Source organism: Caretta caretta, chromosome 9 (genome assembly GCF_965140235.1).
Source record: "Caretta caretta isolate rCarCar2 chromosome 9, rCarCar1.hap1, whole genome shotgun sequence".
NCBI lineage: Eukaryota > Metazoa > Chordata > Testudines > Cheloniidae > Caretta > Caretta caretta.
The window spans coordinates 14,754,311-14,778,785 of record NC_134214.1 but is presented as its reverse complement, the minus strand read 5'-3'; the positions used below and the strand labels follow the sequence as shown (position 1 = coordinate 14,778,785).

At 37.3% G+C, this 24,475-nt stretch overlaps 1 protein-coding gene across 13 annotated transcripts in view; it reads left to right on the top strand.

Annotated features, from left to right (window-relative positions):
• The window catches only part of NLGN1 (neuroligin 1), a 581,547-nt gene that overhangs the window by 271,973 nt on the left and 285,099 nt on the right, over positions 1-24,475 (top strand). For 9 of the 13 annotated variants that reach the window (XM_048862807.2, XM_048862812.2, XM_048862815.2 and 6 more), the window contains 2 exons: positions 10,231-10,290; positions 19,594-19,746. The exons of 1 other annotated variant lie outside the window; for it this stretch is intronic. In XM_048862807.2, coding sequence (XP_048718764.1) covers positions 10,231-10,290; positions 19,594-19,746 — 213 coding nt within the window. The remainder of the gene's footprint in view (positions 1-10,230; positions 10,291-19,593; positions 19,747-24,475) is intronic. 3 more of the 13 variants (XM_048862818.2, XM_075132104.1, XM_048862816.2) reach the window with 1 other exon arrangement.

The window sequence follows — 24,475 nt, the reverse complement described above, 5'->3', positions numbered from 1 at the left end:
GTGAGTACAAATTAAAATTTCATACAGACAATGGCTTGTTTATACTGCTCTGTATAGTATACATATAGTATACTGCTCTGTATAGTATGCTGAAATGAATGTGCAATATTTATATTCCAATTATTTAATTTATGATTATATGGTAAAAATGAGAAAGTAAGCAGTTTTTCAGTGTGTTGCGACACTTCTGTGTTTTTATGTCTGATTTTGTAAGCAAGTACTTTTTAAATGAGGTGAAACTTGGGGGTACACAAGACAAATCAGACTCCTGAAAGGGGTACAGTCATCTGGAAAGGTTGAGAGCCACTGGCTGAGAGCAGAGAAGTGAAGGAGTGCCTTTCTCCCTAAAGGTTAGAGCTTTCCTCCCTTAACAACAAGCTGCATGCCCTCCAACAATATCAATATATTCCCAGTACAGTACTGGCTTTTGAAGTGCTGTGCTGGGTGAATTTTAAAGATGTATTTGGATTCTGCTATGTGGCCTGCAGGTCAATAGCTAAAATATCAACAAAGCTTTCCAGGGCTGCTGTTCCCTACGTTTTGTCTCTGCGACAGAGGAATGGGATGGAGTAGCAGAGGGCAAGGCAGCTCCCATGCTCTTTGAGCTATGCACACCATTGCAGGGAAGCTGTTCAGCTGGGGTTGATGTGAGTGAATGGGCCACCGGGCTAGCAGATCGTTCCCTTTAAACTCCTGGCCCACCGACCTATTGTATGTTCCTGTGGTGGGCCAGGCAAAGATGCTATCTAAGCAACACCCGCAGGCCCCCTTTACAGCTACTACAAAAGGCCTGGTTATTCAATGATTTTGGATGCCCTCTGAGATAGCTAGATAATGAGGGTTTACCTGTAATTATTTGATTACATCAGCCCTTACATTCTCAGAGATCGTGCATTATAAACAGTACACAGGTTATAGTGGACAACACACGCCTGGAAGGATGTGGTCTAAGTGGCAGATCTGGGCAGAACTTAATTCATGCCTAATAATGCTTTATTCTCAATTATAATTCATGGTTACTTTGTGAAAATATTATAGATTAATTTGATTTGCTCTGTAATGTGCAGTTATTTCTACATGGCTACTTTTCATGGGCAGCGGTTAACTCCAGTATCTAGGGCCTGGTTCTAGTCCCAGCTGTGCCACAGATCAACTACACAGCCACTGTAACAACTACTATAATTAATGGGGTTACTTGTGGAATATAGTGCCACCCACCATGAAGAAGGTTACCAGAATCTGGTCCCAAGAGATTATTGTTGTGCATATGGATCTCTCGTCATAGTCCAGGCCTATAGAACTGGTGTACTGCCTTAACTAAAGTTGATTCTTTTGAAGGAAGTATAGTTGGGTCCATGATGAGTAATGTCACAATGACTTGACAAACTTGTACTTTTATGCTAAATCCTGGGCCTGCCATGCTTGATTGCACTTCATGATTCTCCCCAGTATAGTAAAAATTAGGCCTTGCATGTCAATTTTTAAACTGGTTGTACTAAATTTATTTAGGTATTCTGGGCAGTTGGTAGCAGTGGATATTGTCTGGCAACATACCTTAAGGTTGGTGGTGACTTCATGACCTGGTGTCAAGCAGTGAAGCTTCCTCAGTAGCAACAGTATCCCTTTGTACATTCTTATGCTGTGAAAGCTTCACACACTTAAATCAGCCATTGCAGCATGAATGTTGGAGACCTTTGAAAAAAGTGAAAGTATTTGAATATTGATAGATGACAGTGTGGCCAATTTCTTCTGCTGGGATTTGAATTGTGGACCTTTGAACTCCAAACTTGCAGTTCAACCACATAAGCTGAATAAGATCTTTTGGAAGCTTATAGAATAAAGAGAGTTCATATCCTTCTTACAATTCTAGAGGAACTTAACTGAGATTTGTAACAAGAGTTTAGTATGCCATCTAGATTCCAAATAGAATAAAGAAGAATATATTTGTAATGTAGACAATTTGGAGTTATGTCACATCTAGTATGTGCTATTTGAGTACCTTCAATACTATTTGCTGCCAATTAAAAGTCCAGTAATGGACCAGATTCATCCCTAGTGTAACTCCATGGGGTTTTGTCTGGCATAAATTTGACCCTTCAATTAAAGGCCCAATCGTGCCAACACTTTTGTGTGTGTGTGCTAAACTTTAAGCACATGAGTTGACTTGTTGACCCAAATCTTCGGAATGCAAATTGGTACAGCTCCATCAAATACAGTGGAGCTACACCAATTTTATATTAACTGAACATTTAGCCTGTTGACTTCAATGATTTTATTAAGATGCTTCAAGTTACGTATATGTATAAGTCTTTGCAGGATCTAGGCCCTAGTCATTACTCATGAACACAGAAAATTGTTTCATGCACTTTCAATTCAGCTGACAGAGCAGCTGTGGAAGAATGAATTCATTATAGCGGAGTGTCATATCTGGAATATGAATATTTGTAAAACAAAGTGAATTATTAATGCAAGTTAAATGTTAAAAACTGCATGGATTAAGGAGTGGGATTGTGATTGGTAAATGCTGTAAAACCAACTATTGTCGAAACAATAACTATATTTTATTGTTATCACTGAGATTTACTGTATAGAATGTGTAAAAACAGTATAAATAATGGTCATCTTGTTACAATGGGAAATCTATGAAATAAAAGTTATAGTTCAGAGACTGGCATTCCATCCTCAACCTTAGATTTTCTGGCATTGAGGTTTTGTATTTTAGCCTTATCCAGCCATCATTTTTGTTAATTGCCTTGATTTTTTTTTCTCCCTAGTTTCCTGGGTAGCCCCAATGTAATTTAAAGCTGCTCCCCCTTCCTCCCAATGAAATCCATATGGGAGGGGCAGCACTACTGCGACCTTATCCCAAGTGCCTATTCCACCCCCCTATGCCACTGGGAGTGAACCAAGCTCATAGACTCTAACCCTAATGGTTTTTATTACCCTGATATTTTTCCCTTTTGCATTGACATCTGGTATATGTGATGGAAGCCAATGTGGCTAAGAAGTTACAATAGGTATGTGTGATTTCCAGTACTCAAATGAGCCAGAAAGATTGATTGCCAGACTATCAGATTTTTTTCTTCATTCTTCCGGTCCGTTTTATGAACATTAGTACCCGGAATAAAAAAAGATTGATAGTTATCTAACTTATTACCAGAAAGCAGTGATCATGACTACGAAAATAAGATTTAATTGGAATTTTGACACATTTTGTAAGTGCTATCACAATCCATGGAATATTTATTAGGTGTTTCTGACGATAGAGACTGATCCTGCAGGTGCTTAGACACATGAGGAACTTTAATGGCATAAATAGTCCCAGCAAAATCCATGGGACTCGCATGCCCAGTGTTTGGGCCTTCATTTAAATGCAGCGCATTGCCCATTAATTTAAACATTGTGTTCTAAAAGTACTAGACTTGTTGGCTGGTGTGAGAGCATGCAGTGTGTTCCAGCCACATCTCCACAAAGTGACACATTTGGCTGCTGCACTGTGCTGGGAATAAAATATTTGCCACCCCTAAATAGAATGCTCTTCTGTATGTCTCACTAATGAGGAGACTGCTTGCTAAGCTATTCTGCATAAGCTTAATTATTTGCTAGGATAAAAGTGATTTTTGGTATTTTTTTTTAAATGGCTGCCTCCTATGTAAAGGAAAGCCTTGGATGGCCACAATGCCTGATATATACTTTAATTACAATCTGATAAGGATTTATAGTTGGCTCCATACAAAATATTCACAGCAATGTCATAAGCAAAATAAAATAAAATTGCATACTGCCAGTGTACCTGCTCTTGCAAAATTTATTCAGATGAGTAGCACCACTGTACCCATTTCTGATGTCACTTACACCCATATACATTTGGAATTTACTTACACTGGTAAACAGAGATCAGGATCTAACCCATTGACTCAAGTGTGACTATTCATGAAAGTCGAGGTTGCAGGATTAGGTATCCCGTCCTAACTACTCAGCAGCATGTTGGTGTAAAGAAATATAGCAGTGGGTAGGTAAGCAGTGCCAGGATAGCCTGTTTGGTGATTGAAGAGTATGCAATTAAACAGGTAAGCTTTCACAGAAAGTGGGTTCCTTGTTGTGGGTGCAATTAGTAAATTAATTTTGTGCCTATTTTTTTTTGTACCTGCAGGTGTAACTACAGTACTTGCTCACAAAAGCCTTAGCCTAGCTGAAAAAAGGTTCTATAAGGTTCATTAGAGGAGAATTAGGATCTGTGGAAACGAAGACAAAGAAACGTAGCTTCTGTAGAGACTAATGATGCCATAATCTTTTTTTGTTTGTTTGTTTGTATGAACAGTTGAAATGCACACAGTCATGGTCCAATAGCAATTGCAGCGGTCAAAAATGGAACCCAGTTCCTTATCATACCTCATTTATATCTGAAGCCCTCTTCTGGACAGAACATTTGGAAATGGGCTTTTAAGCAGGATCAGGTTGTATCTATGAGAAGGGAGCTGAAAGGCTTGAGGAAAGCAGGAAGTGTGGATCTTAACAATTTTTTGTCTTTTGTGTTTTAGTATTTATTTTATTTCTGTGGTACATACAGAAAAGTACTTGCAGTCTAAAGAGAGAAAAGAAAACAGATGGGAGGAGCAACAATTATACAGTTAATTAGAAAATATGAATAAATAGGACATGTAAAATCTAATCTATTTACTCCTCAAGTGCACCAATGTCAGTAAGTTTCTCATAGGTGAGTCTTCAGTGGTTATTTTTGTGTGTAGAGGGCAGGAACTTTATGGATAAGTCCAGGAAGCTTCTTAATCTTTTTCAAGGAGCAGCGTGGAAGACAACACAGAAATGATTGTCTGAGAAGCTGATGAATGGGCATTTGAAGCTCACATCATTGGAGTAGGAGTGAATATGGGGCGGGGGACCTAAACTAAGACAAGAGTTGACAAGTAGGGAGAGTCGAGGTGGGTTTTGAAGGCAGTAATAAGTGCCAGACAGTGTTGCTGGTTTTTTATTAAAGTAATTACAGTAAACAATCATATAAGACAGGTAGCTCACGAAAGCTCATGCTCAAATAAATTGGTTAGTCTCTAAGGTGCCACAAGTACTCCTTTTCTTTTTGCGAATACAGACTAACACGGGTGTTACTCTGAAACCAATGAAGAAAGGGGTTAGCAACTGGCAAAACCACGCTATACAAGTGTAGGTTCTAATAGCAGTGGTACCAATAATAAGTAGCTGAGGTCCACACCCAAGGTTGTACAGCCCACACTGAAGTCCATGCTGCCAGAGCTTCACTGCTGTTAGCACCCACGCTAGCTTGGGTATGCCAACACTTGCTGCAATCACACACCCCCACTGCAGTGTGGGCAGCAGTTAGGAGCCTAGCTCCAAGTTAGGGTCATTTGTGCCTCTGAAAATCTCCTCCCAAAGAAATTCTGGTTATGTTTCTCCCCCAGCTGCTTTTCATGGTTTTTTTTATTTTATTTTTATTTTTTTAAATTAATAAAATTATTTTATACCACCATTCAGTAAATGACCATCATAATGGATCTTTCCAATTTTTCATAACACTTATGCAGGCAGCTGTCATAAAGACTTGTATGAATATGTAAACATATGTCTGATTTTAGAATTGCAAGCAATGAGTATAATGGAGTGTAAAGGTCTTAGGAGGTTGATACTATCCCCAAATTAAATTAAAAAAAAATCATTAAACCTGAAAAGTACCAATGTTATTTAAAAAAAATAATCTGAATTTACTCTAGTTGGAATCCATGTCACCTAATGTTCTAAAATGACATCTGATCCAACAAAACCTTGGATATTATTTTATAGCCCCAAATGTCTAAAATGAACAAATACAATTTTATTTCATAGATCTTTAAATGTCCAATCAAAACTTCTATGCTATTGATGAAGGCATAGTGGTAGATGGATAGGAACTCACGTAAATTAAAGGTAAATATATCATAATATTGTAACAGGTATGGAGCAGTTAATGTGGAACCAGAACTAAATGTAGCCCATTGAATGAATCTTGGCAGTACCCATATTGTTCCATTGTTAAAACCACCTTCCCCCATTTCAAGTTATGGGACAGACTATCTAAGCCAGGTACAATAGTCATCTAAATGAAGGTACTCAAACGCTATAGAGTTTTGTGATAAAATAAATCACTCCTGCATCAGCATTTTAAAGGTTTCAGTCTTTTTTCATAATTTAAGATACCTGCTCTGTGTGCCAATAGGTAACATTTATGGCATTAAAAAGATGCAGCAATGATAGTTACAACTTGGTCCAGAACAGTGAGCTGCTCTTTATATTTGAAGGCTATTTTATAAACATCATAAAAGGATTTTTTTTCTTAATGGATGCACAAGGGTTAGGTGGAATGAGTGAAAAAATAAGAGGAACTAGTGAGCATTCATCAAGGATATTAAGAGGCAAAAGTGGAACAACAGAATGAAAAAGCAGATATAAAGCCACTTATATAGAAAAATGTAGTAGTCTGGTGCCATAAGAAATAATTCTGGAAAGTTAAGAAGCTTTTATTTTATGCTGCTCTGTCTCCCCTGTCTCGCTACCATTTAGTGAATTCTGTTTAATTAGCTTTTAGCACCTGCACGAAATATAAAATCAAAACCAATTATTTCCCCAATGGAAAAACCCCATAGAATCTAATAGTGAATAAATGGCTGTAGAAATTATTTTTGGCAAAGGTATAGATGAATAAACATAAACTTTCTATAAATATTTATTTGAACTTAACTAAGAATTAAGTCCCTGCTATACAATTCCAGAGCTTGTTTAAATTTTTTATTGAAGGGATATTCTTGACTGCTACAGTCTGTAGGATTTTTCCATAAGGATTTATTTTCTTGCTGCCTGAGTTGAACTCACATTGACTTCAGTGGGAGTTTTTCCTGTTTAAGGACTGCAGGTTTGAACCCTTATCTTATAAAGTTAACCTAGTAGGCAGACACAGCAATATTATTAATCAGTGGAGTCTATTATTCCTGAGAATAAGGAAATAGTCAACATTATTTACTATATTGGAATGAGAAGCAGTGCTGAAGCAAAGGAAAGCCAAGTCTATGCTACTCTACTACTGCTTTTGGTGTTTCAGAAGGCTTTCATATTGTCTAGCCTCAGGTACTATGGTTATGGGGGCCTTATAAGTACCTAACATAGATATCCAAACAAAAAATTGCCACTGTTTCTTTAAGGTTACAGTGCCTTTCTTTTGGAATTTAATGGTTAGGACAGTCACATGACCAATAGTACTTAAACAAACCTTTCATCCAAGGACTACAGAGCATTTACAAACATTAATGATGCCTTGCAATACATCCTGAGAGGTAGGAAAGTACCGATCATCACAGAAGCCTCTCTACACTGTGATACCATGACCTAGGTTTCAACCACATCAGTGGCCTCAGGAAGTAGATCTCCCATGGCAGAAAGTGTATCCAAAGAGGTAGGCATTTGTTGCTCTGAGGTGGCCATTGCCAAAGTGGATGCTGCAGCCAATAAGGTTTGCAGGAATGGGCCAGGTCATGCTAGAAATCAAACCTACTATCTATCTTGGAAGAATATCCAGGGGAGGGAGGGCAATGGTATGATTGAATTCTCCCCACCAGGAGGGGAGATTAGTTGAGCCTCTTATTTTAGACTTGATAGAATTTAAATGTAAATCTGGGATTCCTGGACTACACTGGAAGACAAACCATGTTAAACTATGCTAGCCTGAAGTGTGTTCAGGATCATTTGATTCCATTAACAGTGTGTTTCCCACTGTTATTGGGATCTGTGTGTATTGCATATGGCCATGTAGCAAGCTGACCAGCAAAGTGACCACCTACGTTTCAAAGAAACAAAAGACAACTTGTTGAAAAATAGAGGCTAAGCTTATTTGTAAGGGACATGTTTCGCTGTACTGTGTGTCATTTTGCAGCACAAGATCATAACTTTACATAACAGTGTTTGATTCTTTGTATGACTGCTGTTAAGATATGGGATTATATTGATTTTAGACAAATATGAAACACAATGTACCATATGAGGGACATGCCTTATAATAAGGGATTAGTCATCTTTCAATTTGCAATTAAATATTTTCTGAGAAGGAGAACTTTCCCTCTACCCAATTTATTTACAGAAATACATGAGACATTTGTCTTTCCAGATGTCTCTAGGTTTGCCTGTCGGTCACTCCTTTTAACATAACGTTGTCAAGAAACCCTTAAAAAGAATACATATTTTTAACTGTAACATGTCATTCCTGGTTACTATATGCATATCTCTTAGAACTGGTAATAGTTCATTCTTCCCTGTATGCTTTACTGAAAACATACCTTTAAGTGAATGATCTTCTAGTTTCCTTGCTATACTTAGTGGTTTTGTCCTTTTTCGGGAATGTAGTAGTTATGGTGTGAGAATGATAGCAGCAAATCATTAGGGTGCTACCTGCATTTAGATAGGGTCACATTATGTAGATATCATATTTTGTAGCGATTATATTGAGGATTTCCATTAGCAGGAGCTATTGCATTCACCAAGGTTCTGAATTAAACAGAATGATTGCTTGCAGGTGTAATTGTAAAATTCTGTTGAATTTATGATGTATAATTCCAGTGTTCTGTATTTAGAATGAGCTTGAAACTATTCTCCTGACTGATGCAGTAATTAAGGTATTCAGCTGTGGTTTTCAACTATATGGTCCGGTTTCAAAATTCACAACTAAAATTTAATGGTACATCCTGGATTATTTATGTTGTCAAACATATGCACCTGGTTCAATACAAACAACATTTTCAGATTTTTTTTGTTTAAGTGCACTAATCAGAATTGTAGTGTTCTTTGTACAGATTACAGGCTTAATGTTGAATTACTAATATCCTGTAACATAACAGAAGTAGATGGAGCTTTTTAAAATACAAATGTTTTAACACTACTTCATTGTTCAATGTGCTTAAAGTTAATGCGTGCCTCTTGCCTACATGTACAATAGATATCGAGACACACGTTTCATCTTTATTCTTGTTTTTGTCTGTTTTATGCATGAGAAAGTTCTTGTTTTCTACTATGTGCATGGCTGCGTTTTTTAACTTGAGTCCTGTGTTTGTACTGATTGCTTTTTTTGCATGCAAATTACAGAATGTCATGGAAATTGGATAGCTCTGAAAAAAGGAAAGATAATACTGAGTTCCAACTGTCTTGTGTTTGTGCATAAGTGTGTGGAATACATGATATATGGAAATATTTTCATTACGGCCTTTGACTTTTCTTCTGCTGTATTTTTTATTACTTGCTAAGAGAGAAGGGCAATTTTTTTTCTGTTGCAAGAGATGATGAATCTCCTTACATGTTAATGGTACTTGTGTTGGCATGGAATATGGAATGGAATTATTAAACCTTAATTCCATTATTCTTAGTATTGATTGTAGGATGTTAGTTGCCCTGCCTATGCTGAGACTGGAATAGCCTCTGTTTTAAATGTTATTTTTGTATAGACTGTGTGACATCCTAGTCCCACTGAAGTCAATGGAAAATGTAGCTCCCATTGACTTAAGTAGGGCCAAGATTTCAGCCGTTGTTTCTAAAGCCCACTTCGGGACTTTCATATTTTTTAACAAATATATCAGCAGATGGTCAAAGAAAGGTTACAGGGAATTTTCAGTCCACAGCTGTATTTAAATTGGAATATAATCAATGAGTCGTCAACAACAACTAAAAAGCCAAATCCATGCTTGTTCTTTTTAAGCAGGAGCTAAAATTGTTGGACTCAGAAATTTGACTTCACTTGTCACAGAAAATTTTCTCTTCACTAATTGTCAAAATATTCATCAGCAACATTATTTCATCAAATATGAGAGCTAATTTGGTTTTAGTTTGTTATTGTCACCACCTGTTCAAATTTAAGAATGAAGGAGATAAATATAGTTTCTGGTTATTTGTTTGTGGTGGGTATGCTTTTAGTAAACATTTCCTTTAATTCTTTATTTTTTTTAATGTAAAGTATCAGGCACTATTTGCCTCTCCTGCTGGACGTTTCTAATAGCCATACCCTATAGGAGAGATTTTGCTATATAGTTTAAAAAAATGAAACAAAAATGTGTGTGTTGAACCTCCCCACAAATGTTTTTCTTGAAACATCCTTGGGAATTTAATATTGACTATTTTTTTTCCTCAGTCTTGTGTATTCTTGAATTGTCTTTTTTTTTCCTCCATTTTCTCCATTCTCAATCCTAGGTCCCCTTACAAAGAAACAGACAGATGATTTAGGTGATAATGACGGTGCTGAAGATGAAGGTATTTTTTTTTTTGCCGCCAAACTGATTTGCATGACAAGGATCCCTGAAAATCTTTTTCTCCCCTCTTTTTTTAACTTCTTGTCTTTTGAAGATTTTTTTTATTCCCATTTTTGATGTGTTTTGTCTTCTTGCTTGTTGTTTTTATATATATATATATATATATATATATTTAATTCTTTTAAAAGAAAGAATGTTGTTAAGTTTTACATTTTTATGCAAATGAGTAACAATATTTAAAGATGAGGGGTTTTGTTTTCTTGAAATGGACTTTTGATATGTTTCATCCCACCTTTTGACTGAATTTTGTCCATACTATTTGAACTAACACTTTTTTTTAAGTCTCTCTGTACACCTTTTTGCATGTTTTCTAACCCTCTGTATTTATATATTTCACCAAATACAAAGATGTTTCTTTTACCAACTTATCTCAGTTTGATAAACAGAGAAAATATTGTGTTTATAAAGAAAAAATGTTAGAAAACTCTTATAAAGTGTCTCTCAAGCAACTGAATTTGCAGTAGAAAAGCACAAAATCCCTTCCCTTCTACATTATCATGTCAAGAATTGTAAACTCAGATATACCTAATCTCACGCAGACAAGAGGCCTGGCACTAAAATTTTAGCCAGATTTTCAGCTGCTGTATATTGGTCTCATTCCATTGAATTCAGTGGAATTGAGCAGATCTTCACCAAGTGGATGCAGTCCATTATGTTTTTACTGTTACAAAGATCTACAGTTGTCTGGGCTGACGTTATTGAACACCTTAACAAACACTAAACAGAAGAACTGCCTTTTCCCCACCCTCCAAAAAAGCCACCCAGGACGTCAACATATCAAACCACATGCCAACCTTACCCCCAGCTTTCCCCTGACAAATTCTGCAGTACAGTTATTTGTGGTCAGTGCAAACATCTGCAGAGGACTGAACATTTAGGGGCAGCAAAAAGCAAATATAAAAATAAGTTACACAAAAAACCCTATTCAGTTTGGGCTGGCCATGGCAAGGAGGGCTGTGCTGCATAATTCATAGAATCATAGAATAACAGAGTTGGAAGGGATCTCTGGAGGCCATCTAGTCCAACCCCCTGCCCAGAGCAGGACCAGTGCCAACTAAATCATCCCAGCCAGGGCTTTGTCAAGCCTGACCTTAAAAACTTCTAAGGAAGGGGATTCCACCACCTCCCTAGGTAACGCATTCCAGTGCTTCATCACCCTCCTAGTGAAAAAGTTTTTCCTAATATCCAACCTAAACCACCCCCACTGCAACTTGAGACCATTACTCCTTGTCCTGTCATCTGCTATCACTGAGAATAGTCTAGATCCATCCTCTTTGGATCCACCTTTCAGGTAGTTAAAAGCAGCTATCAAATGCCCCCTCATTCTTCTCTTCCGTAGACTAAACAATCCCAGTTCCCTCAGCCTCTCCTCATAAGTCATGTGTTCCAGACCCCTAATCATTTTTGTTGCCCTTCACTGGACTCTCTCCAATTTCTCCACATCCTTCTTGTAGTGTGGGGCCCAAAACTGGACACAGTACTCCAGATGAGGCCTCACCAATGTCAAATAGAGGGGAACGATCACGTCCCTAGATCTGCTTAATTATGTGGGAGGGACCGTAATTGTACGGTCCCTCCCACATAATTAAGTATAATGTGTTGCAAAGAGCACAGGACCTTGCCTATGTTTCTTTAGAGGCTCAATGAGCACTTACCAAGAGCCTGGATCATAGCCACCTGGTTTAAGGGACTGGACAGTACTCCCTATGAAGTCAGTCTCTCACTTTAATTAGCAGCAGATTTCAATATAAAACAGTATTAGATAATCCCCAGTCCCATGTATTACTACTACAGCATCAGCATTCACAATCATTGCCAGCCCAGGGACAAAGGAGCCTGGGATTAGTAATCAGACTTGGGTCTTCTGTATGTGCTACAACCATTAGGCCAGCCTTAATGAGATCATTTTTCATTTTTGTTTCCAGAAGACCCAAAGGCACTAGTGCACATTACAGGCTAATGATCTGCAAATTTGCAGTTTAAAAAACGAAGGTGTTTTCAAGTCCTGGGTAAAATGTGTGCAAAATCAGAAGTTATGTAAACTTCTTTGCTTTCCCATTTTGTTTACATTCTTGCAACTGTATAGCCTTTGTGTCTTAACAGGCCAGCATCTGTCTCACACGAGCTGCACTAAAAGTCTTGCCTTGTCTACACTTGGACATTTTCTTGCCTGTTTTTGAACAACTAGGTAGCTGCACTTGTGTTACCACTGAGCTACCTCAACAGCTGTGCATGACGTTGTAAAAACACCTGTGATCCATGTAGCATCAGTGAATCTGAACCTTTGCTGACAAATGGGTAAGAATCTAGTGTAGTTACAACATTAAACTAAAAAGAAAAGGAGCACTTGTGGCACCTTAGAGACTAACCAATTTATTAATGCTCAAATAAATTGGTTAGTCTCTAAGGTGCTACAAGTGCTCCTTTTCTTTTTGCGAAACAGACTAACACGGCTGCTACTCTGAAACCAAACATTAAACTAAGGGTTTCTCAGGCAGTGAATAAACTAGCATCCCAGATCTGGAAACCTGGTTTGGGTTAAAAATGTAAAGGATTTGAATGTTTTCATCCTAGTCCCCTATTTTTGTATAGTTCATAAATTAATTTAGTTTAATCTGGATTTATTTTAAAAAGTACCTATCCTTTAGGCACTTCTGGTAAAATACATTATAATAATTATTAGTAATATCCTCAGCTGGAATTGTGGCCCAGAGTACTAGGTGCTGTACAAACATATGAAAACTCGGTCACCAATGGACTCTTCTCATCCATCAGAAATCCCATACACTCTGTAACTCACCTATGTTTCTGTCTCACTTCATCACCATGGTATCAGAGTAGCTCAAAATCTTTACTGTATTTATCCTCACAACCTCCCTGGTAGAAAAGTGTCTTGCCCATTTTACAGATGGGGAACTACGGCATGGAGAAGCTAAGTGATTTGCCCGAGGTGACACAGGAAGTCTATGGGGGAGCAGGGAATGGAATCCAGGACTCCAAAGCTAGCCCTTCTCCACCACTTTCTCCAAAGTCTGGGAGAAGAGATAGACATTGCATCCTGTTCTGAAAATCAACAGACTGAAGCTCTATTGTACCAAGAAGGGAAGTGAATTCAAGGACTGTGTATTTCTGGTGAAGAGCCCTCGACCAGCCCCTAATGTTTTAAAAGTAAGCTAGGGGACTGCTAACTCAACTCTCTCAGCTGATCTCTGTTGCCATGGCAGCCCAAGAAGATAGGCAGTCTCTTGGGTAGCTATGACTCAAACCATATGACTTTAGAGAACAGTATATAGTAGTACACATTTGTCTATATCACAAAACAACCACATGCTTGAGCATAATTACAGTCCCAGCCAGGCTGGAAAAGCATAAATGTTGCAATTTAGGATGGAGATTTTTTTGACTGATACACACAGACAGCACAATGCCTGCTCACACTGTCACCCAGGCATATTAGTTTCTCATTCCATGAGCATCAAAATTTCAGAGTTAAAACTTCATTTGCATGTTAAATTTTTCAGTGAATATTTTCCCCCTCTGAGAACTTCTGTTCAACCTACATTTAATTTTTACAATGATGTTGCTAACACTTCAAAATATAGGTAGTAAAAATTCTGACAGCCTCTTAACGTAAGCAGCTCTATTGGGTTCCATTATAATTATATCCCTGCCAACCATTGGTAGTATGGTGAAGGTTCTGTCAGTTTCTGCGATACCTTCATCTTTGAGTCTTGGTTGCAGAGTCCCTCTCTAATTAGAACCTTATATTGCTGCTTACCTATTAAAGACCTATCAGAATTACAACTCTTGCATTTCATACAACTTTGTATCTCTTACATCTATACAGTGCTACATTTATACAGTGCATACAAGAAGGATATCAAAGCAATTTGAAAATCAGCAATTGCTATATAGGGATCCAGCACTTAAATGCAGCCACCTCTCAGGTGAAATGCACCCAGCAGCTTAACAGCGTACAGCGAAACGACCCAAAAGCTGAAGATAGGAGCTGAAGAAGAATACTACATTCAACTAAAATTTGAGGTGGTATTTAGGCTGAATGTAATTAGAGGAGGTGGAATTTTGCCAGAACGTTAGGATTAGGATTAAACACTCCCACTCTTAAGAAAAGTGCAATAGGTTCTTTAATGATCACAAGCTGTCAGGCCTTCAATTTGACAACTCATCTAAAAGATGTGATTATTTTTAATGGAAGTTTGCATACTGAGATTTTCAGTGACACTGGCTTACACTATTAAAATAACTATAGATGTATTTAGCGTCTCATAGATCTGAACTCAAAGTAAAATGGCTTCAAAGAAGATTTTAAACTGTGAAACTAGTTTCATTGACTAGTGCCATGTTCCCATTATGCGAAATTTGTTAGAAAAAGATTTTGGAATAGCTAAAAGAGTACATATGTAGAATCTTGCTAAGTAAGAAGTACATGGATTCCTGAGCAGCTAGTTTGCTTGTAAAATCTTCTTAACAGTTTTCAACAATAACATGTTCACAACCCAAATGGACCTGAGATGGTAAATAAGTCACACATCTCTATAGTGTCAAAGTGAGACTTTTAAAAGGACCCTTGGAACAAATGAAACTTTATGAACTTTATTTTTGAAATTAGTTATTTGTTCTTTATGCATTACTGTAGTGCTCCAAAACCCCATTCAGAATTGATGCTCCAGTGTGCACTCTGGAAACACAGAATAAGACAGCCTCTTCCATGAATGATTTAATCTAATTAAGAGCAGAGATAACAAGTGGTTGTAACAAACATTAAGAAGGAATGGCAGTTGGAGAATGATGGAAACCATAATAAGAGCATGTAATTACATAGGCCATATAAATAAGATAAATATCAGACGTACCCACTCCAGTCTACTTAGACATTATCAGCTGGCAATTTAAGACCAAATAAATCATGGTATCAAGGCAAAACACAGGTATGAATAAAAGATGAAGGGAGTGAGATGCCTGAAGTCAGGGAGGATTTTGAATGGAGATGTCCCATAGACATTTCTTTTGAAAATGTTCACACTTCTTGTCAGAAACTCCAAACTCCTGGTAGAAATACCAAACTTGTGACCTGATTCTGCAGGCCTTATTCACACTGAGACTACTCACATGAGTAACTACGACTCAGCATGAGAAAGGGTTACGGAGCAGGCCCTTAGTGGCCAAATCCACCACTGGTGACTTCAACAGAGTACGCTGTGGATAAACCCATTCCCTGAGTCACTCAGAATCAAATTCTGATTTCACGAAAGCTGCAAAGGTATACCTGAATGTAGAATTTGGACCTCTGTCTAGACACTGCAATGTGTTAAAGTGAAGATATTCTAATGTCATGAAGTTTACTGACCACACTGCAATACTCTGGTACAATGGGTTGATATTGGCTCAGAGGTTAGAGATGGAAAACACCTGTCAGGTCATTTAGATGGGATTTTCAAAAGTAGCTGAGGGAGTTAAGTGCCCAAATCTTATTTGATTTCAGTGGGAGTTGGGCACCTAACTCCAATCCAAAACTTTTGAAAATCCCACCCTTAATCCTTCTTCATACCAATACAGATTTATCCTTACACAATATTTTTAGTACTTTGTCCACTCTCATTTTTAAAGGTCTCAAACAATGGAGCTTACACCAGTTCCTTGACCACATATTTCAAGGTCTAATGGAACTCATTAAGAAGTGATTCTTCCTACAGCCTACATTGCTGCTTTCTGAATTTCATACCAGTTCAATTATTAACTTCTAGTTCCTAATATTCTCTTGTCCCACTTAAACAACTCCCATCTATCCCTAATGTTTACGCCTCTCAAAAACACCCAGATGTGGATAAAGTACCCAAATCCTGTTCAGGCAAAGTTCCCACTGACTTCACATGAAATGCAATATTGGACCTCAAAATTAAACAGTCTTTAGTCTGTTTGAAATTAAAATTCATAGTAAGGACCTGATTCAGCATTCTAATCTGCTGGCACATACTCTGCACATGTTCAGATTCCCGTTAACTAACTTGTCTCCTGATATAGGATTAGAGCCTTAGTATGTATTTCATCTGCGGATCTCGAGTTTGCTCTCAGGTGAGCTTGATAAAAGTGTGGCTCGGTCTTGTTCACTGTTAAACTTCCCTTTCGGAGAGTGAGTCACACACAACCACCACCTTTAGTTTCTAGAAGAAGTGGTTACCCTTAAGTCAAGGTTGAGATCTTTGACAAAGCAGTGTGGAGAAAATTTATATTGCATCTAGTCTTATCTGATGGTGGCATATAGATAAATGGAGAGTAATTTGCAGTGCTTGCCTGTTCTTAACCTTTTCAAGCATAATATTTACAGGGAAATCACAGAAAGGCATAATGTCGGCTGAATTTATCAGAGAATCCTTTCTTTAGACCTTGAACTTTGCTTTGCTCATGAATGTATAGTTCATCGTTTGTTTCCGATAAAAGCCACCCAGTCTTCTCTAAATACCCCAATATTATTTTCCACATAAACAGAACAATACTACCAAGATTTCATTACTGTTCACAGTTGGTGCCTTCTAATTCTATGTAATTTTAATTAAAGAAGAATTTGAAACAATCTCCCCCTGTGTTACCTCCAAGTCTACAATTAACGGTGTACAGTTTCTGCTGTGAACAGTCATTTTAGTGATTTCAGATTAAAAATTTATCATTGCTTCCTCAGTTGTATCCAGGCTAGAAAAATAGAAAGCAAAAGCTGTGTGTAAACAGCCATTTGAAATAAATGCTTTAATGAATCTGAAAGGACTTTGCTCTACCCCTGTTTGAAACCTAAGCATGTAATTCCATTGGACAGAAAAAGATATGTGCCCTCTTAACTTTAAACTCTGAGAGTGGTACATTGGAAAGTATTTATTGTGTGCTTCGGTGAAGGGCAAGTTATTTCATGGGCCACCTCTTACCATCCTTTTGGTTTTGAAATAAGTGATTATTCTAGAACTTGCAGTATAGAAGAGCCCATTTCTGGAGTTTGAGCACTGACTTTTTTTTCAAAACAAACAACACAAAAATTAAACAATAGCTGCCCTTGTAGAAACAGAAACATCTGTGTTGACCATTGTCACCAAATACAGATGAAGGAGCTCCTGTGTTTGAACAGCCTGATCTCATCATTGTCCTTGCCATACTTGGGATGTGATTCCAGATAAAAGTATGAAGAATTTTATTGAAGGCTGCTTCATTGAGTGTGCCTAAAATTAAAGGAATAACTCATAAATCTAAGAGAGCCTTTTCCACACTGATATTAAACAGAGCATGGATGGGAGAAAACATGAATATTGTTGTAATGAACACGGTTATCTTTCATAGAGAAAGCAAATTTTATGCCAGGACATTGAGAGAACTCCCTTTTCCTTACTCTGGTATTTTAAATATCCTCTTCAGTCTGCTAATTTTCATAATCTCTTCAGAGACATGTTAGAATGCAACGTTGTGTGCTGTCTTGGGCAATGGAAAATGACAAGCTAGTAGCAGATCAGATCAAAATATCATTAATCCAAACATGTATCAATAACAGTTTAATTATAAACTTTTACATCACTTTATTTCTTCCATTTCTGATAAAATGATGGTTAATCAAGTTTAAACAGTTAAGGGGCAAATTTGGCATTTATTAAAAATCCTCCACAGAAGCTCAGCATGGCTATCGGACCCACTAAGAAGAATCTTTAAAATGAAATTTGTAATTCAACAAATAGTTGAAGTAATATGGCTTCATAATAGCCAATAGCTATTAATAGAATAGCCAGTAGCGTGACTTCATAATGAATGTTTAATGCTGAATTTGTCGGATGGACTTCCCCCACAATGGACCATGGAGGAAAATTTTTTGACTCTACTTCAGAGATCCAAATTTGTACTTAAGTGCACACACAAGTTTACAAATCACACTTCATTCCGGTTTTGACTTGTTATTGTTATAGGTTCCATCTAATATTAGTATAAATGAATGTTTAGAGAGTTACAAAATTTTCCCCGTTTCCCCAATTTATTTACTTTGTGAATATGCAGCATATTGTATATAGTCAATTTCAGTGTTTCCCCATACAGTCATAGTGGTGTATATGCAGTATAGTTGTGGCTCTGTCGGTCCCAGAATATTAGAGAGACGGGGTGGGCAAGGTAATATCTTCTGTTGGACCAACTTCTGTTCATGAGAGAGCTCTGTAAGGCTCGAAAGCTTTGTCTCTCACTAACAGAAGTTGGTCCAGTACAAGATACCTCACCTTATCTAATAGTTGTGTGTAGGCAGTGAGTTTCCCCATTATCACCTACAGCAGCAGAGGAGAGGAAAGCTTTTTATTTTCTTTCTTTCTCTTCTCACCTCCCCCTGCCAAGGAAAATCTGATTATAAAACCAAAGAAATTACCATTTGGAAATTGGCAAGACTTGAAATGAAGTGTCTTCTGAAACATAAAGGCCAATATTTTCAAAAAGAGATGCCTGAAGTTCCATGCCAATTCAGTACTTTTGAAAATTAGGCCACTTATTTAGATACTCAGGTATGGATTTAGGAAACTAATTTCATGCAACTCTGTTTGAAAATCTTGGCCAATCTATACTTTCTTTTTCTCAATTATGTATCCTCTTATCCTTATCCTTCTGGCTTTCCCTGGCACAACGTAGTATCAATTTGAGGTCTAAAGCATGCAAACTGTTTTCCCCAGCAACAGCAGAATAACTCTGACACCGAAAACTTCATGCATGTTCACAACTCCTTTTATAAGTTAGTTCTCTTATCTTGTTAGAAACCAGCAAATAATACGTGACTTCACCTACTTAGATATGGGGTCAGATCCAATTCATCTTAATAACAAGCTACGTATGTTAGTATGTGCACAAAACTGTAGGGTGGGATTTTCAGAAGAGTTCAGCTTTGGCTTAACTCTGCCCCTACTTAAGTCAGTGGACAGTTTACCATCAACTTCCATGGGGGCAGAATTAGGCCAAATGAGTGGTGTTGAAAATTTCACCTGTTTAAATAAACTCAGTGACCAAATTATATGTTTTCATACGTTTCTTGGTTTATTAGTCTGTTCAAAGCATGAAGTGTGGAAACAAACACTTGTGCCCTCTCCCAGCCCAGTAATTAATACATGTTGCTTGAGAGACATATGCTGAAAAAGAAAAATAACCTTACTAAAACACATTATTGCATGTATCTTTTTTTGCCACTGTCTTGGGATAAAATGTTTCTCAATATTTTTTCCAGACATTCGGGACAGTGGGGGACCTAAGCCAGTGATGGTGTATATTCATGGAGGATCCTACATGGAAGGCACTGGAAATTTATATGATGGCAGTGTTCTGGCAAGTTATGGCAATGTGATAGTCATCACAGTCAACTATCGCCTTGGGGTACTTGGTAAGAAGCTTTTGGATTTCAATTAATCCCTGCTATCTGCATTGCACTTCATATTATTAATGAGAATATATTCAGAAAACTGCTTTTGTCTTTGTTTTTAAAAGCCTTTTTCCAAAATAAGTCTTGTTATCTGTAGATCCAAAACAAAATGTCTGCCTTTAGTATGCCGGATAACCTGAAATTCTGCTTCCAATTTAATGATATAAAAATACACTGCAGATGTTCAGATTTGTTGAGTTCATGTTGACTCTTTCTGTTATTTATGAACATTATGTTGATTAGACTTACATACTGCATAGGGAAAATGAATTTATAATATTCAAGTGCTAATTCAGAAATGGGGATTTTTGGTTTGTGAAGGGAAAACCGAATAATGGTTGAAATAATGCTTATGTTCTGTTGATCCACCGTGGCTTTTTGTCCTCTGAAGAAGCAAGAGATTTTGGGATACTAAACTGTCATTTTTATAAAGACATTGTGCTTTCTTGATGTAGCTGGATTCCTTTGGTTTTAAAGTGGGACGTATCAGTCTAGTTAAGTACATCCAACATTTTCTAGACCGAATAAGAGAGTCAGAATGGAGAGTGGACTGCTATTGTTTTGACTTAGATGAATGATGTATGCTAACATTTATGGTTTAAATAAGGAAGAGTTGTGAGGTTGTCTCCAAACAAACCATTCATAAGTATTTTTAGAGTAACATTTTGCCACTCATTCAGTATAGGCAAGCCTGTGACAGAGCTGACACCTCGAGACAACAAAATAACTTGTTTTTTCCATTGTTTTCTGCTGAAAATTTGTATTTTGAAACCCATTGGTTTCTAGGATATTGTATAGATTGATACAATCTGAATTGGATTCTACGATATTGTATAGATCGATATTGCATAATAGTGTACCAGAAATTTTATGAAAGAATCATGACGCTATATATAATATCCCAAATGGTTTGATAAACTGGCAGCTAAATAAAGTGTTTAGTTAACAAGGCCAGTGAACTTTATTCTTAGTATGTTAGCAATAGGAAAAGGCTACTGGGGGTTACAGAGCGTGTTGCTTTTGTTTTCCATTCCATGGTCATGTTATTTACTCAGTCCCCATTTAATTTTTGTTTAGTATGCACCTAGTCTTTTCATGAATTCATTAATTCTTACTGACTCTCCTGGGTAACTGCCATCTGTCGATTACCTTTTTTTGTTAAAAACTGGGGAATTGGAAGACCGTGAATTTGACTTTCTTGCTATTCTTGCCTGCCTTTGGTTTTGATGTAGTCTAACTTCGATTCTTGAAACTTGGTATAATTTTAATTGTTTTACATTGCACCCAGTCATTTTCACATATAAAGTGAACAGTACTATTTAAAGCTTATCTAGCTCTTCGTTTAGTGTCCAACCCTGGCTTTAATTTGTCCGCAGTTCTTTTGGCAATGCAACATGTTATCTTGTTTGCTTTTATTTCAATGTAGTTACACACTGACTTGTTGGTACAATAATTTTGAATTCACTTTCGTTGTCAATATATTGTATCAGCTTTCACTTAATGGACTTTCGTTTTTCTAATTTATTTTAGTGCACTCATCGCTGATGAATCAGTTTACATTTATCTGCATTACCAGTCCACTAGGCTGTCAAGTGATATAAATGTTCATTGTCTGATTGCATTGTTACTTATTTGCTAGTTCCAAACTGTACTTGTAACAGCAATGCTGGAAATCTTGTTTTTTGTACCAAAAAATGAACTACTTTGTATGGATGATTATATTTTAGCCTGAGATTTCAACACTGATCCTTCTAGTAGCTGGCTAGTAACATCTTACTAAACTTAAATATTCCTTGGTTCTCCCTCTGGTTTGTGTGGTCTTTTAGACAACAACAATGAAGAAAGAAGTACTTTTTTCTTTTTAATTGTAAACTGTATCGGTAAAAGCACTAAAACTGAAACAAGAACTTCGTGACTGCTATAATACTTAAAATGACTGTCCTTTCAAGTTTGCTTTCAAAAACTGACTAAATTTCAGGTTGCCAGTCTTCCCTTCATACAGTAAACATACCATTTGATTGCATATAAAATGACTGTTGTACTTCACTATATATGCACTACAGCAACAAGTCAGCGCTTAAAAAGAGAACTTACACAGTATGCAGTTTTCTCCTCTGCCTTGCATCATTATTTTTTTCTTCCTTTAACATCTCTGCGGGTACTATTATGCAATAAGTGTTTAATTCCTCAACACAGGTCTTTTGGTATAAATTCAGTAGATACCAACTTCGATTGATACTCTTTAAGAATATTACTTAGCATTGAACAACTGTCCAGCAAAATATTAGTCTTTGCAGTCCCCAGGATTTCACTCCTTGTTTCTCACATAAACTGTCTCCCTCACTGACAGAGCTAAGCTATGTAAACACTTAAAAACGGGTAAACATATTAAGCTAAATTGGTGGGGGGGGGGGGAGGAAGGAAGGAGAACTCTCAGGGCAGAATTTGACCCACTGGTATGTTTTTACAAATACATGACATAAAGCTTTGGGGGAAGTGGTTCTCGACTTTTTCCATACTGAGACACCCTCCGATCTATCCAGGAAAGAGGCAGAGTCTCCTCTTATTTAGCAATATGGGAAGGGCAAAGGTGTCATAGCCCCTGACACAGTTTTGCAATCCCCAACTTGAGCCACCTGCATTTTAGGGCAATATAAAGATGGGTTTTGAATTGTTTGTGAGTTGGTAATATTGCTGCTGATCCTTTTAACTTATGTAAATAGCTTGTTTCTTTTCTTAACAACAGTAAACTCGAGCGGCTTATTTTTACTTTTTCAGTTTATTATTTATTCAGTACCTTCTAAGAGCCTTGGGCTCTTCGCCAAGTCCAGCACTTTTGAATGACTGCTTTTTGTGAAACACATGGCAGAGATAATGCACATCTGATATTCGAGTAATTACTAGTTCTTGAGTACACATCTAACTTAAATCCTATTTCTCATTCCTAACTGATCGAAGTTTATACCGAGCAATCTATTTTTGATCAACAAGTTTTGAGGAAGCAGCACTACATTACTCTTAGGATCCTACATACAACTTTCTGCAAATGTGTATCAAAAGAAGTCACAAATTTATTGTAATCTTCTCTGATTGATGCTGTAGATTAGTTTTAGGTATCCTTGTGTTCGCATTCTGACTTTGTAATAGTTTCTAATAATTTGGTGGTCTCTTTCCAGGGCTCACTCTGCACTAGTGGTAGGGGAGTGTTGCTGTACAGATCTGGATGTGGATTACTATGTAGCCAACAATAATAGAACACTGCAGATGAACTCACTAGAGGCCACATTGCTCTCCCACAGCTTTTTCCTGGGAGGATGGTGAAACTACATGGAGTTCTAGCCATCATCTCCTCTAATGGGGAAGGAATTTGCAGGTCTGCAGTGGGGTAGGGAATCCCATGTGTTCTGAGAATTTATGAAGCTGCATTGAACATAGCTTGAGACAATAAAACTGCTCACACTCCCACTTGCCTGACTCAAATGTTAGTAGTCAGTTGAACTTGAAATGTATTTAATAAAGAGAAGATGATGAAAATGAAGAGGGAGATTTAAAACAAACCAGAAACTTGCTGAGGTTTCTGGCCCAATTTTACCTTTGTGTGGAACCTGTCTCCAGAATAAAAGCCCATTACAATCTTTCTTTAACTAATGGCGAGGGAAAGAAGAGCTGTTTGCATTGGAAACTTGGGGACCATTGAATGGAAATAGATCATTTATATCTTTAGTGGCCTTTATATTCTGTTTAAATGCACGTTCTGTGCAATCTGCCTCATCCAGTGAGGGATGGTAAGTGAGAAGTCTGATATCCTTGAACTTCCGAGACTCTCAAGGGAGAGCCCTGTGGTAAGTACTAGGAAGGTTTTATGTTTTCTTTATAATAAACACAACTTGCAAAAGGGCAAAAATGCAGACAAGTTAAATGTTGAGGTCAGTTAATTTAAAACTTTAGCTGTATATCTCAAATAAGTGAAGTAGTGGCAGGTTATTTATTTTTTCTTAATTTAAAAAAAGAAACATGAAAATAAAGAGCCTCTGTTTTGTGATTAGAATGGGTTAAAAAGTCCTCCTTGGCACTTACAAAAACATATTGAAATGACTAAAATACTCGCAATGTTATTTTTCATGTCCTTCTATTTGAAAAGAAATATTTAGAAAGGGCCAGTGCTTTGTGATTTGCATCAGGTTGCTTTACCATCTGTCTTCCTTGGCAGTGCCAGCAAAAGAGAGAGAGAGTTTGCCTATGCCTATTGCATGATCATCTTTCTTCTGAGGCATTAGTTTATTTTTACAGCTCTTGGACTCTTTTTACCTCCCAGGATCCTAATGGGATTCAAAGGAAAAATAGTTCAGACAGTCTTTATTCCAACTCATCTCTGAACTGCCTTGGGGGATGCAAGGATGATTCATGAGAATCTTTCTCTGGAGCTAGTGATGGGCCTCGTTTAAATTTCCCATTTTGTTCTTCCTCCACAAGCCAATGAAAACTTTACCATAGAAACAGCTAAACTGTTCTTCTCATGGCCTGCAGCAAATATTTGTAATGATCAAAGTAAGAACAGGAAACTTCTGATTTCTAGTTTTGTACATTCCATCTTGCTGCACTGGCGCTACAAACAAATAGCAGATCTCCTAAGAGTGTGAGACCACAATGTGCATACACCCACACAGAGAGAGAAATATGCTGATAAATG